Source organism: Perognathus longimembris, chromosome 13 (genome assembly GCF_023159225.1).
Source record: "Perognathus longimembris pacificus isolate PPM17 chromosome 13, ASM2315922v1, whole genome shotgun sequence".
Lineage (NCBI taxonomy): Eukaryota > Metazoa > Chordata > Mammalia > Rodentia > Heteromyidae > Perognathus > Perognathus longimembris.
Window position 1 is genome coordinate 22654430 of NC_063173.1, and position 16040 is coordinate 22670469.

Sequence of the window (16040 nt, forward strand, 5' to 3'; positions counted from 1 at the left end):
ATTACAATCAGGCTCATATCACATGCCTTCTGTGTGCAATACATGTGCAATAATGTCTTTAGGTAGGTCATCTCTGAAAATATTTTTTAAACATTGTTTCTTTGTAGGCTCTAGAAAAGCCACATCTTTTTTCCCCTGAAGCTTTTCTGAGCAAAATCCCATTTCTGTGCAATATTTTCTGAACAAGAGTGCTGCACACCCTAAGGTGCTATTACTTCAATCCATCTGGCTCATGACCTAAAATGCACTGTGCTGAGGTGTCAGTCCCAAACAGCAGAACCTGTGACATAGTCATTTTTGTCCCTCTCAGTGCTCAGTACAGTGAACAAATGCTTTCCAAATAAAACACAGAAGTGGATTATAAAAGGACCACTTTCTACAGCAGGTCTATTATTTATCATTAGGTTAGCTTTTTCTCTCTCATCTGGCAACTTCCAAAAACCCAGCCAAAAGATATTCTTCATATCCATTGCAGGGCATGAATCACTTCTTTCTTCCACATGGATACCACTGACTTGTGGGGAATACTTGTGGGCCCCTGCACCAGGCAGCCCAACTGGAAACATGAATAGGCTCCTGTGCAGATTCCAGTGCCCCAGATTTCAACAAGGAACATGGTCAGAGGCTCACTTAGATCCAATGTAGCTCAGCAAACATCAAAACTCTTGAGATTATAAAAGGAGACTGAGTTACATCTAAGTGGACCTGGGTTCCAGCCCTGGTTCTGCTAATAGCTAATAGTTTGTGTATAAGCAAGTCTACCTGAAAGAATTATAGCGTACTTTATCTGGACAAAGAAGGTAGGAATAATATACTCTCTTATTCATAAAATTATTGTGAGAAATCAAGCAAAGTACTTGAGAATGTTTTTAAAACTATGAATGGCTCTACTCGCTCATCCTATAATCTATAAAAAAAATAACCTTATCTGGCTTGACACAGCAAGATAATAATAAACTAGATCTAATCCTTAGCCCCTTAGAATTTCAATGCATTAATTTGAGAATTAAGAGATATTTTTAAAGTGCCAGGTTGGTGATTCAGGCTTGTAATCCTAGCTACTCAAAAGGCTAAAATCTGAGCATTATGGTTTGAAGTCAGCCTGGGCAGACAAACCCAGACTCTTATCTTGGATTAATCACCAAAAAGCCAAAAGTGGTTCAACTGGTAGAGTGCTATCCCAGAGCACAAAAGCTCAGGGACAGCACTTTGGTCCTGAGTTCAAGCCCCAGTTCCAGAGTGTTCATGTACACACACACGCACACGCACACACACACACACACACACACACACACACACACACACACACACACACGAGATACATAAAAGTTTGGTCACAATAATGTTGAGACTCTTGGTACTTTCTTGTTGAAATGTGCTTTCATATATCTTGTTTCATCTTACATCAACAGGTAAACATGCTGGTACCCATTTGATTTTGCTTTTTAGAAAATTGATTTGACTGCCTTCAAGGGCATGGAACTATGCATGTATTTTTCTCTTTTAGTCTTCATAACAAACTATGAACAATATTATTGCCTAATAGGCAGTATTATTCTCCTTTTAAAGCTTAGGAAAACGAGTTTAGAATATTAAATAACTTTCTCAGTATCATACAGGCAGTCAGTAAAGGCTTCTGGTTTAAGCATGTCTTGTAAAATGCAAGTTTTCCTCCATAGTTTTCAAGCAAGGGTGTGAATATCCCTAGAGAATTTGCAACATTTCTCTTGGACTATAAGAAGGAAGCAGATCCTTAAGACATGGCTTCCTAGATATTAATGTTATTTCAAATGCTATTGAAAGGTATCATCTGTATTCATCTTAATATAAAACTAATATGAGAAATATAAGATGAAAATTCACAAACATTTTTGAAGAGAAAACACAAAACTTCCAGAGAATTTACTTTGGGCAGGCAACTTTGAGGTCAGGTCCTAATGACCTTGGAGATTTACTTAAGAAACAAAGGTCTGAGGAAAAAACAGCAAGTACTAAATCTACGATTTGCTGGATCGACTCATTATCACCCAAAGAGTTCACCTGGGCAGGATTTACATTATGACCTTTACCCAAAGTTCTCATCACCCAAAAGACACTAAATGGTGCAACATTGCAGGAGAAAAGATCAGAGTACCATTATCTTTTACTAAGCAACACATTGGAAACAAGAATCAGTCATCACTAAATAGGTTTGCTTTCTTTTACCTAATTCATAAGTCTCTTCTTGGTGTTGACTTTTCCATTTACCTAAAGAGGATCCTCTTCCCAGGCTTCCTCCAATGGGGCTGGGGATGCTGCTTTTGTTTGGCAGATTGACAGGGCTGGTTTTGCTGGTTGGGAAGAGGCTCTGGGTGGGAGATGTTGGGGACTTCACAGGCTCTGCTGTCTTAGGTCGGGAAGAGAGATTCAGAGGCTGTGCTGCTGCCTCATCCTACAAGAATTTAACATAAATAATTATTTTTCAAAAGACAACTGAAGCACATTATCACTTAGTAAGCCACAGTTATTTTACACCTCAGAGACAATGCCACATTCTCCTAGAATAATAACAAAAGAAGCTAATTATCTACCTCCTTGAAGATTCATGGGAAGGAAACCTCATTAATTTCCCTGTGTTATGCTTCTATTTACATTAACTGTGTAGTTGGATCATTCTTTTTGCCAAATTAAAATCTGAATTAGCTCACATTACAGCTTAATTTCCTAATGTGTTTTCAGGGATCTAAATTAACCTAGGGCATTTACAAAGAATTATTTAAAATTTCAGTAGCTCTGTGGTGCTTTTATGTTATTCTCTCTGAAAAGTTCCTGTAACTATAAATAGTCTCTGCAGCTAATTTTTTAATATATATTTTAAATCAAACAATTGCAAGTACTTTAAAAATGGAAACATAGAAAGCTTTCTGATCTCCTGGGCCCCTGCCCATAGAGCTTCATGCCACACCATAGCTTCTATGTGGCTTTCTGGGTGTGGGCACTCTGTGGTCTATATTCTGGTCTCTATTCATGTTTAAAATTAATTTTTGCAAAGAGTAAGCATACATTATAATTATGTTTTATATACTATGATATATGCAATTTATTTTTCATGTTTAAAGTGATGTCTTCTTATATTCTTTGCTACATATATTTACAGAATGTCTATTTTAAGACACATCATCCTCGACACTGAGAATAGTGTTCAAATTTCTGGCTTGTAACTCTAGAATAGCCAGGAACTTGAAAAGCCAAGTTCCTTGCCTTCATTTTGTCACACTTATTCTGTCATAAAATATCTGGAACAATACTTCTATCATTTTAGAAAATTGGATGCTGTATGAACCTGTTTATTTAAATGTTCACTTGGAAGATGTGGGTTACTGTGTTCTGAATTGAAATCATCAGCAAATGTTAACTCCTGTTTCACTTCTGGGAAGGCACCAAGTACTTGCTTTTAATGTCATTACTTAAAATATACAATACAGTTTAGTTACAGAACATTCTTTCCAATGGTAAACATGTGGCCTCACTCTGAGACTTTGTTACTTCATTTATAAAAAGAAAGCCTCATATTAAATTATCTTTAGGGTCTCATCTAGTACAAATACAACTGATTAAGGGGAAACAAAAGGAGATACCAGAAAATACTATTGGAAAAGAAAAATTGGAAAGAAAAAAATTTAAAAACCATGAACAGACATTATATAGATCACATTTCAAACACTGTATTAGGCATAACCATATATATTAGCTCTCAGAGCCATTAATGGCTTTCTGGGGAGGGGTGGCATTATGATAAATTTATATTGTCTTTATCATTTCTAGGCCATGAATTTAGGTTTTCTATGACTTATAAGGCTGTTTTCCTCTATCACTATAGTATTTGTAGCATTTTTTTTGTTTGACATATACTCCAGTTTAATATTTTAAGTTAATCACTGCTACTTCTACCCACAAGGTCAGTGTTATTATTGATGATTCTCACAGCCTACCTAAGCCTAATTTTGTGCTGAGTCTGGGAATAGAAGAAATAAAAATAGCCTTATCAAAAATGTTATAGACTCCTACTATTCTTTCATATAAGAAGCATAAATGTTTTCTCAGATTATACATTCCTAAGTGTTGAAATGGTTGTTTTTGTCAATTTTGTACAACTTCATAGGTGCTTTATTTTTTTTTTTCTTATTTATTGTCAAAGTGATGTACAGAGAGGTTACAGTTTCATACGTTGGGCCTTGGGTACATTTCTTGTACTGTTTATTCCATAGGTGCTTTATAGGGAATAAATTTTCCAATTTCCGTACTGGGATCTAGCTAGAAGTCTTCTACAAGAGTTGTTTTTATATTTTATCTACTAATCCTGTCATTTGTGTCATCTGAGTCTATTTGAAATTGACTGGTTTTCTCTTTACTATTTGTAGTTTCATTTCTTTTTGTAAGACTGGCAGTTTATTGTATGGACTCTCTACATTGTGAATTTTATATTGTTGGATGATAGAATTTATCTTTTTCTTTGAAAATTTGTGGACTTTGTTCTGAAACAGAACCAGTTTATACTTTCTAGGCATAATTTTCAGATGTGTTAGGTAGGTCAAAAACAGCTTTTAATCTATGAATACTTTGGCCCCAATATCAGGAAATACCTATTGGCCACTCTACTTGATACCCTCATATCAAGACTGCTTTACATTCTGGCTAATTTATGGAATGCAACCTATTCATAGTACTTTGTGAATGACTCAATTGTTTTGCAGGCTACCTTCTGGTATTTTATTTGGGCCTTAGGTAGTTTTCTTACATGCATTTGTTGACCAGTACTCCACTAATTAATTACACAGAGGAATAGTTTGGTTTGAAACATCTTCAGTATTATCTCTTTTCTATTGTGCCCTGTCTCATAAATCTGACTTGTAATATAAATAGTACCGTACAATCTGTCTGTCTGTCTTTTCACTCAGGGAGCCTGGCAAGCTCCCTATACAGTTTCTGAGACACTCCCTTTAAACAGTTGCATGCCTGAAGTTCATGATACTTGCTTGTCTCCTTATAGAAATCACTGTCTTGTACTCTTATATAAACATCTTAAAAATCATTATTCTAAAGAGTTTTGTCCTTAAGTCCTGGGAGAGGATGTCTGGTCTCTGTTCTTCCATTATAACTGGCCATAGAAATAATTTGAGTGCTTAGAATCTCTCTGTATGCAAATATGTAACCCCATATGCCAACTTTAGTCTCTAAAACCACCACTCCATTTCCTCTAATACTATTATGAACATCATTATTACTAATAATATTTATGGGATATTCATTACATATTAGAGGACATATTGTCTCCGTTAAGAACCATAACAATATTAACTTCCATTTTACAGAGGAGAAAACTAAGGTTGAAAGTAGTTAAGAAACTTGTCCTTTAACCAGGCTAGTAAAAACAATATAACAATTATTTGAGAACAGTATTAGTCTGATTTCTAATATTGAAAGATATACTAGATAAAATACTGTCTGGGGGAGAGGGAGGCAAAGAACTTACATTTATTTGTTGCCTTCAGCAAATTTCACCCTATTTCATACTTGAATTTAAAATGTGATCATGTTATATAAGGGAAAGCATTGACTATACAGAGAAACATGAGCGGTTCTTGGTGATCATAATTAATTAGCCAACTTTGATTGCTTTCAGAAGTTCTTTAATAATAGGAGCACTAAATTTGAAATATTTACTTTATATCTCAGTTCATGTACTTTACTTACATATACAATAAACAATCTAATAAGATGAGAAATGTTTCCTTTGTTAACATAAAATATAGTCAAGCCAAATTATATAGAGAACTCCCTAAAAGTTTGCATGTGGTAAAGTGAGTAATAAAATTCAGTGGGCCCACAAAGATGGAATGGTAAAAGCAAATCTTTGGCCCACAAATATGGAATGGTTAAAACTTGAATTTAACCAGGGAACATTTTACTCATCCAGTAAAGGCTTGGTTTGGGACAGTTCCAGTTGGCTGATTTACCTACAAAATGACTTATACATGTTAAAATATTTAATACTCACTAGCTCAAGACATTGATGTTTGATATATTTAAGCAACTATGATTAAACCAAGTGCTTTGGTTTGAGCTGTAAGGCTCTAATGCTCTGATTCATATTCACAAATGTTTTTGGACACAAAATAATCTGTTTCCACAAGTTTACATTTCCTGTTTTATGAAATGTAAACTGCCTAGTATCATGTCTTAATATTTCTAACACCCAAACATAAATTTTCAAGTATTTCTTTGGAAAATCTTAAAGAATGGGTGGCATTAAACTAATGGTGGTGGCGGTGATACACAGATGTCAATGATCTTAGTGATGCTAGCTCTTTTTTCATCTTTGATATCGACCGTCCCCAGACTATAGTCCCTTCTCTCCCCAGACTTTCTAGAATCTTAAAATTCTTACATGTAAATTTTACTAAATATAACAATTTGAGGATTGCACAGCATCCAGTGCTGAGTTTGGTTGCTCCCAACTGTTCTCCAAGTAAAGATTATGCTAACTGCAAAATTTTTCTCTTATAATAAAGCTTCCACAGTCACCAAAGTTCTTCACAAGTATGTTAACATACAAAGAAGTTAATTCGTGAAATGATCTGAATTTAACAATTCAGCATACAACACAAATACATTTTTTTTAAGTTGGAATGGTGGCCATGCCTATACTTTAAGCATTTGGAAGACTGGGACTAGAAAGATCAGAAATTAAAGTCAGCTTGGGCTACATAATTGGTTTGAGGCTAGCCTAGCCTATATGGTAAGTCTCTATCTAATAGGAAAAACAAAAGCCCCAAAGAACTAGTATCACCTATAGGTGCTAATTTCCAGTGGCTTATCAATTTCCCTCTCGCTTAGTGCCTCCCAGGTGTTTCAAGACATTGAATATCAGCAAGGAAAGGTATCTGTTAATGTTCTAGACACAACTTGAGAAAGTCTGTTTTTCTATTACAATTGTATGGTGTCAGAAATAGGACTAGGAAATGACACCATTCACTCCTTAAAGCTTTGATTTATTACTAGCTTTGAAGGAGGCCTTTTCAATGAACCATGTATAGTCCAGTATTAGATTCTTTTCAATCACCCTTTTAAATCTCAAAATTCTCCTCTGGTACTACAAGCTGACCCTCCACCTATTTAAGGAACATGACAAAGACTGGCAATAAAACCATGGCCACTTCTGCCAATGAACATTAAAAAAATAAAAACCAGAATCCAAATGAGACTTTTTTTTTTTGAGAAGTGACTTTGCAGTTAGGTAAAGTTCTCATAATATAGCACTATTGTTATCAAAAGGGAAACACCTGTTTCTCAAAGCTCAATCATGAAATGTACCATAAAGAGGAGCATTTTGGGGTTCCTTTATGTTGCTATGTTTCCTGCTGTTTATTCCCAACATAGCCTAGTTCACTACCTTTCTTGTGAAGCTATTTTCCAAACGGATTCCACAATCCTGCAAAGCGAGTTACCTTAACTTGAGTTACAGGGCTGGTCCCTCTCTTTTCATTTTTTATCCCAGTAGGTGAGACTGCCCCTGCTGTGTTTGGTGGCTGTGGAGTTGATGGCATCTTTGCTCCAGGTGACACCTGCATGCTGGCCAGCTGAGCGGCATAGAGCTGCTACAAAACAGAGAAGACAAACATTGATCTCTTTAAATGCAGCTGAAATGGAGTTAAAAAAAAAACCCACCGTATTGTTAGAGAACTATTTCTCTTACAGCCTTGCAATTTCACTATTCTTTAGAGAGGAAAATAAGAAAAACCAAATCATACATAGAGAAGGAATGTTGGAATAGGAGCCATGGTTCTGTACCTGTTACTTCCAGTACTAACATTACTTGCTGGACAAAGATTTTATCTATGAACTCAGTTTCTTCAATTGAACCAAAAATAATTGGCCTGAATGGTCTCTAAGGTTCTTTTTATTTCCCACAATCTCTATAAAAAGTTCTTTAAATCTGATGTAATTGTCTTATAGGTGAGCTACAAAAGGAACTTAAACTTCCCTGGGAGTCCTGGGAGAAACACACTGTTATTCACCACAGACTGAGAGCTCAGGAGGCTCTCAGCCTTTTGCATGACCCCAGAGGCCTAGTGAGTGTTACTCTTGTCTGAGGGTCAGATTTCTAGATAGCAGGTAACATAATCTTCAATAAAACTAAAAAGTCAGATTGCTTTTTTTCCCTGCTACAGGAGCTACTTATTGGAGCTACCCATTTAATTCTCAACGGGAACCAGGAAACAAAGTGCCTCCTTCATAGCCCAGAAAGATCATTTGGTTTCTCTCCTCAAGCCCTGACTTTGGGACTCCAGCTACTTTTTCCATATTCTCCTTGCTGTTTCAGGCCTGCTCTGTAATATTTCCTATAGCTCTCTTCAGCAAACCAATGATCCTGCTCATTCTATCTGCTCAGCCTTGAAAAGGCTCCTCTTAAAGAGGGATTACAAAAGAATAGTGAGGTGAATTTGATTGAAGTACAATAATGCATCTATGGAATATCATAGTGACATCCCTCTATACAATTTACACCAGTAAAGAGAAAGGAGATAAAAAGTTTCCTCTTCCCTGAGAGATGCTAATCAGATAACTTGATAACATATATTTTAAAATTATAAACCTCAAAATATACTGATTTAACTGAATTCAGAACAAAGACCGAAAGCCAGTTGGCTAGTCTCTACACAATTTTAACTTTTATCAAAGTAGTGTGTGTGTGTGTGTGTGTGTGTTTTGTGTACACATATATAGTTTTACAAGTTCAGAATTACTTTAAGGTTTATAAACCAACAATACCACCAACAAAAACTCAACATGGCCTATTTGTATAATGTAAAACCTCCACAGTTATAGGGATGGCTAGGGTTTCTCACACCTATCCTACCCTCCCTCAGTTTCTGCTCTGTGAAGGCACCCCTTGTAATTTATTTAACTGTCTTGAATAATATTTGTCATCTGATTTGTATGTGCTTATTTTCTTTTGCTGAATCATTATCTACTGACTGTACATAATGGAACATGAGTGTTTCACTTTCCTATATCAGCACCCTACCTATGTTCCCATGCTCTCCAATTTCTTAATGTTAGTACCACATTAATTTTAAAATTAATCTTTACTGCTCTTATTCTCCCTAGATACTTCCTCAGGGACCCTCTTATTTTTCTTAGTTTTTCTTTCTATTTGTCCCTCATCAAACGTTTTTCTATTCTGACAGCTTTTTCCAATTTTATCTTTCAAGATTTCTATGAATCATTAAGTCTTCTGCTATTATAGGGTTAAGGGTATTCTTTTATTTTCTGATGGCTTCTTTTTAGAGTATTCTCTTCTCTATTCTGTTGGATAATATTAATGATAGGTTTGGGATTTGTTTTTGTTCTTTGGTCTCCACATTGTTTTCTCTTTTTTCTTTCAAGTTCTTTGAGCTCTTTCCTCGAGGCTTTTCTAAAGTCTCTAGTGTTGTCTGTTTATTCATCTATGAGTGACATAATCAACGGTTAAATGAAAAGTCTAAGTCTAAGGGTGGACTTATTGACTGACAGGCTCAGTATAAAGTAATGATGCAGAAAGACTTTTTGTTGACGAATTTTAAATGTCAGTATTTATAGGTCGTTTTTCTTATACTGGGCCATTTTGTTAGAGAAATAACTTCAAATCAACCCCTTATTTTGGAAATAGATCCATATGGCACATTAGGCAAGCCAAGCAGAAGGCTACTGTGGGGTCTTACTGTTCGTTCTCTCATGTCAACTCTGCTTTCAACTTTGTATCACCATTCATTCTGGGTTAGGCCTGACACTCAAGACAAAAACAAGAACAAACTTTCTGTCTTCTGCCATGTTACATATAGATGGTAGTGGTAGTTGAGAAGAGGGAATGGAGTTGACAGGATGGACCAGGTTAGAGAGGAATAATCTTAGTATCTGTTTCTACCAGCTACCCTCTTTTTATACCTGCCTTCAATGATACACAATGCCTTCAATTCCTAAGCATTTCAGAGATTCAGCTTCCAATTGGGTTTAATTCTTTTTGGCATTACACTCTAAAGGCCTAGCTATCAGATTTCTCTTTGTGGTAAGACATTTATAACTTTTCTACCCATCTGCAATATTCTGAAAGCTTTTTGGGTCTTGCTTTCGATTTCTACTTGAAAGCTCACCTACAAATCCTTACTTGTTGCTGTATTGGAATTGGGGTAAACCTACTAATAAATGAATGTTCATCTGGTGTAGTTAATCAGAACTCAGACACTCAAATCTTAAGACTCTTTAATGCTTGAAAATTTCATTCAAATATTTTCTTTTCCTCTTATATTCAAGATTAAGCCATTACACTGATAGTCAAATTTCAATCATAGTAAACAGAAAGCTTCCTTCCTAGTTTGTCAGCCACAGAGAAAATAGTTCAAACTTTGCCATATTTACAGGAGACAAAAACAGGTGGTTTATGTATAATTTCCAACATTACTATCATTCAGATGGACAACTAAAAAAATTACAGTAATCAAAAACAGACCTTTCAGCACATATAATTAAATGAAAGCTTAATAAAGAATAATTTGCAAGAGCCAGATGTGCTTATGTCATGATTGTTGCTTTCTTTGGAACAATTTTTCTAATATAACAAGCCTCTAAAGGAATTAGAGTTTCATAGTTCTGTATGCAATGACTCAGTGGCAAGCATTCATAAGTAAGAGTCAAACTGCTAGAGTCAAACTTAGGCAAAAGAAAGGCTGTCTTTTGGGCTTTTTTTTTTTCCTATTGTATCTCTTCCCTTTGAAATGCAGTGAGGTGTTTTTACTAAGGAGACTTGAGAAACTTGTAAAATTTTTCTTTGGATTAAATCATTGGAGAAATACTATGTTGAATATAATGGAGAGAGGTAATGGGTGCTACCTTTATAGTAGTTGATAACATAAGCAATATCTTTTACTTTTGAGTATTACACAGTATGAAATCATAGAGATGTAAGACTTTACATCATTCATGCCTTCATTTTACCATAACAATTCAGAATTCTTTCTATTCTACCAAATTTCGAGTAAAAAATATTAACTAGTGAATGATACAGAAACCCCAATCTATTTTATTTCTATTTTTTAAAATAAAGACTCAATTCAGTGATCATTTCAGTTGATTAAAACAATACAGTTGAATTTTAGAAATAGAATAATATCAATTGTTTCCTCTTAAGCTCTGATAATCATATATTTTATATCCTTTTTTTTTTAAATTTCCTGTAAAGGAGGCATGACCACACAAATCACAGGGCTGGACAGGAGGATATCATGTAGAACTGAATAAAACAAGTCTTGAAATAAAAATCAGAAAATGGAGTACAATGCTAGAGGGCATTCATGAAAATTAAAGTATCACAATCTATGTAACAGAATATATTATTTTAATTATAAGTATCAACTTCAGATTGAAGATTTTCAGTTGATTTGGATAGGAATGTCAATACATTAAATAGGAATAAATTTACACCTCACTTTCTAAATCTAACAACAATTGAATGTGTTCTAAATGCAAAGCTGTGTGTTAGGAGCTAGGGAGAACTCAGTCTTGGAGTAAGAACAAAGCTTTGGAAGAGATGGAAAATACAGCTCCTTAACATTTTATTTGTGCCTTTCTTGTGATACTTGATTTTTTAACCTTGTGTTTAATTATATGCATACATCTTACTACCCATGATAGACTGTAAGCTTGCTGAAGATATGATCAATCTAATTATTTTTGAGAGCTTAGCTCTAAACATTCATGCCTTGCAAATAATAAGTATAATATAGCTAGAATGTTAGAAAATAAACTATCTGCAAAGGAGGTAATAGTGTAAGTAAATGATTATGTTTATTATCTATACAATAAGTAATTTGTGGTGTTGAGTTTAAAAAATAAAAGGAAAATAAATTCAATCTGCTGAAACAAATTATTCTTTAGAAATGATTTTATAAAATGTTTACCAGTTAGCTGCTCAGTAACTATTAATTTCACTAACTTGTCTTAAGCTTTTCTAATAGAGTATACTGGCCAGTAACACCAGCTTTTCTTTTCAAAATTATTATAAAGGAAATGCTATTGCACTCTTTTTTGAAATAACATAAAATTGTTTGTTATTTTTATTATTATCTAAGTAATTGTACAAAGGAGTTGCCATGTAACAAAGTAGTTTATGAATACAATTCATCTTAATCAATGGCACCCTTTTTAGTTAGTCTAATGACATAGCTTCAGTTAGAAAATCCCTTTGCAGACAAAAGAATTAGGAAGGATAAAGTTTGAATACTGATTAACTAGTACATAAATGTTTGCAAAAATGTTATTTCACATGTTGGATCCTCAAATCATAGCTCATAGTCATAGTGATAATAATGAGTATTCATTTCTAAACACAGTTTAGGGTTTTAAGATCCAACAATATAGTAAAGTGCATAATGGGATTCACAAATGGCCTACAAACATTCAAACTTCGGTAAAGATTGTTTTATAAATACAGGTTTTTCTAGTTCAATTTTGAAAAATTCAGTGATTGTCTAGTGAATTGTTTCTTTTTCCAAGCTACAGAAAAGATACACAAAATATACATGGAAAATTGAGCCTTGCTAAAATCATCCCTTTTATGGAGCACTTCAAAATGTAGTAAACAAAGTAGTTAGAATCAAAATTTTGATAAATGGAACAATGATACATCACATAGGATTGAAGGTGCCTTAACACCTCATTTAAGCTAGTCTGACCTCCTCTTCTACAGGTAAGTAGAGATCCAGTTAACTGAAATAGGCTTCCCAAGATCGTTTATGTAGTTAGTGCTAGAGCTAGACCAATTTTTTAGTTTTAACTCCAATATTACTACGATGTCATTTAAAAATTATTTGTTATATTTAATATATAATGAATCTTTACACAATTCGTGCATTGATTCATTGGTTCCCTGATGCATCTTCATTAAATACCTGTTCATTAAACCCAATACTAAATACCAAAGATATACCAATAAGCAACTCAGAAATGGAACCTGATTTAATTGAACTAACATGAGAAACAGCCACTAAGTAATGCTTAGACATGACCTATGAAATTATGGAAGAAAGTATTGAGAAACAAAAGTCAAGCTATCAAGAAATTAGCTAGCCAAGGCATCTGATAGAGTTTGGAGATTCAAAATAGCTCCTCTGAGGAAATATCATTTTTGATGAGTAAGATGCATCCAGGTGGAAAGGTTGATTATAAGCATTCTAGAATGAAGAACATCAAGTGTCATAAGTATCGTGACTCTAAGACAGAAAAGAAAGTTCTTGAGGTACTTAAAAAAGCCCAATGTGGCAGGAATGCTAAGTGTGAGTGGAATGTCCAAAGAAGAGGTTTGGGGTGGGCAGTGTAAACTTTTGACACTTTAATAACCACGCCTGCTTAGATTCAACACAAATTAGTAGGCTCTACCAATCAAACTCAGCTTTATGGGGAAATTCTTGAGTATCTGCCAGGATACACAGTGGTCTATGTATTGTGTGGAGAGATGTATTATATTGTTGCTCTGTTGGGAAAAAGAAGTATGCTTGTCCCCAAACACCAAAATTGATGTCAAATTATAATATGTGATATCAGAGTGTATCTATATTTAACCATGAGTGTAGATACATTATATGTAATTTATCATATACATATATAAGATATATTTCATAGTTGCTTTCTATAATAAAAATCACATGACTTCTAACAGAGAATGACATAAAGATGCAAGACTTCTTTTAAATTCATGATTATATGATTTTCCTATGTCCACATAATTATTCCTCCAGTCTTCCAATAATCTCTCCATATAGTTGTAACTTAATGAAACAGGCCATGTGCTAAGTATATTAATTTATTAGTTTGCTCATAAGAATTATCTAAGGTAGGAATTACCACCCATTTTAGAGTCAGTATCACCTTTAAGCTCTTGTTCTTTCTGCTTTTAAAATTAAATTATTTAAAATAAGCTATACAGTGAATCATAGTGAAACCTATTTCCTGTTTCTAACCACCAGACAAGGATTATTGTCCAAGGAGAGGATTCTTATGTGGCTGCTATTTTGAGTTCTCAAATAGCAAACTGTATTACCAGATGTCTTATAACTACTCTTTAGAAAATGGCATTTTATTATTCTCGAATGGAGAAAGAAAAGTTAGTGATACCACAAGCCATCTTGAAGGAGTAAAGGTCACAAGTTTGACAACTCCTTTCTCCAACCAATCTTTCATAGTAAAAGACATATAAAACTCTGAGTTTAATGGACTGATAGAAGAAAAAGAGGAGTATTCAGACTATTGGTAGAAATAGGAGAACTTAATAGAATACAAACTGACAAGAGGTACTCGTACTTCCAGGATATGTAAAACAACAGTGAAAATAAAAGCACATACAATTTTATAAACCAAGTTCTCTTTGATGTAGCGTCTCCTGTATTTTTATCATTTCAATTAGCAAAGGCATTTTAAAGTTTCATGACATAATTTGACCCAGAGAGTAAGAAAGTAAAATATATCATGCCAATGTGTGGTGAATGAACAAAGGAAGAGAAGGAAAAGTTCTATCGGACAAAAACAGATTCAGCAGATATCACCGAAAGATGTTAATTATCACCATTATATTTTCCCCACTTGCTATAGCTTCATAGACTAAAGATTCAAGGTATATTCCAGCTACCCAGATTAACAGGCCTAACCTTGTATACAATGCTCTTTCAGGAAGTATCATTACTCACATGATTAATGCTAGCTAATACAGTGCTCCAAACCCAGCTTAGTCCACCAAGGATACTGGGTTATGTTTCCTTTTCAAAACAGTGTTGTTGACCATTCCTCCACCTACCAAGCAAAGCTATAAGCCTGGACAGCTCAGTCATGAACAGGTGGACAGAGATAGGATAATTAATCATACTGATTTAGTGCTTACTTAGCAAAGAGAAGAAAGTATGTCAGCAACAGGTCATTATACACTGAAGGAGGAGTTGGAAGCGGGCTTAAAATAATTATTTCAAAGAGTTTACAAATACTTTTTCTTCTCATAAACCTTCAATGTCAACAAAATGATCCAAGAAACACAGCTGTGGTTTTATGGAAGCTAGAACCAAAGTCCTTGTTTTCAGCATTGAAGGTACTTGTTTAGGCATTCCCATAATATTTGAGATGAAAGAAAATTTGCTGTAGGGATAGAAAATGGGAGAAGGAATAGGAAAAATATAATCTCTCCCTCTCTTACCTATTTAGTTCATTTCCAGGTCAATCTCCATGCCTCTTCTGCATATTTTTGTATTGCATTCTTTTTTTCCCTTTCTAACTCTGCTATAAATCAACTCATTGAGTCTCCACACAAAAGCCACTTTCTCCATGAAACTTGTCTATCTCCTCCACAACCCCATACATCTATATTCTACCTCTGATCATCATATACTCTCCTTTTTACCCATAAAATTCTCTCCCATCAAATTCGGAGCTGTTTAACAGAAAAACTGGAGTCTTAATGCATCTTTGCATCATGATATAACATAAAAGCCTAGCCTTCTATACTTGTTTAACAGTGACCATTAATATTCTATTTCCATTCTTGACTGTCTTTTGTGTCCATGTCCCTCTCTTAGTTTTTATTCACACTCTCTCCAAAAAGGAATTCCAAAGTTGGTCATTTTTGTTCTGTATTCTTTTTTTGTTGTTTGTTTGTTTGCCAGTCCTGGGGCTTGAACTCAGGGCCTGAGCACTGTCCCTGGCTTCTTTTTGCTCAAGGCTAGCACTCTACCACTTGAGCCACAGCGCCACTTCTGGCTTTTTTCTATATATGTGGTGCTGAGGAATTGAACCCAGGGCTTCATGTATGTACGGCAAGCACTCTACCACTAGGCCATACCCTTGGCCTTCTGTATTCTTTTTTAAACTCTATTTTTATTATCTCTAAGTAGTTGTACAAAGGGATTACCATTCAACAACTCAGTTTATGACTACAGTGCATCTTGATCAGTTGCCCCTTTCATCATTCTTCCCCATCCCTCACA

At 34.7% G+C, this 16040-nt stretch overlaps 1 protein-coding gene across 28 annotated transcripts in view; it reads right to left on the reverse strand.

Annotated features, from left to right (window-relative positions):
• Sox6 (SRY-box transcription factor 6) overlaps positions 1-16040 on the reverse strand; it is a 538528-nt gene that overhangs the window by 76175 nt on the left and 446313 nt on the right. For 23 of the 28 annotated variants that reach the window (XM_048360339.1, XM_048360343.1, XM_048360350.1 and 20 more), the window contains 2 exons: positions 7488-7637; positions 2206-2431 (listed from right to left, as the gene is read on the reverse strand). In XM_048360339.1, the coding sequence (XP_048216296.1) occupies positions 2206-2431; positions 7488-7637 (376 nt within the window). The remainder of the gene's footprint in view (positions 1-2205; positions 2432-7487; positions 7638-16040) is intronic. The other 5 variants (XM_048360351.1, XM_048360330.1, XM_048360329.1 and 2 more) reach the window with 1 other exon arrangement.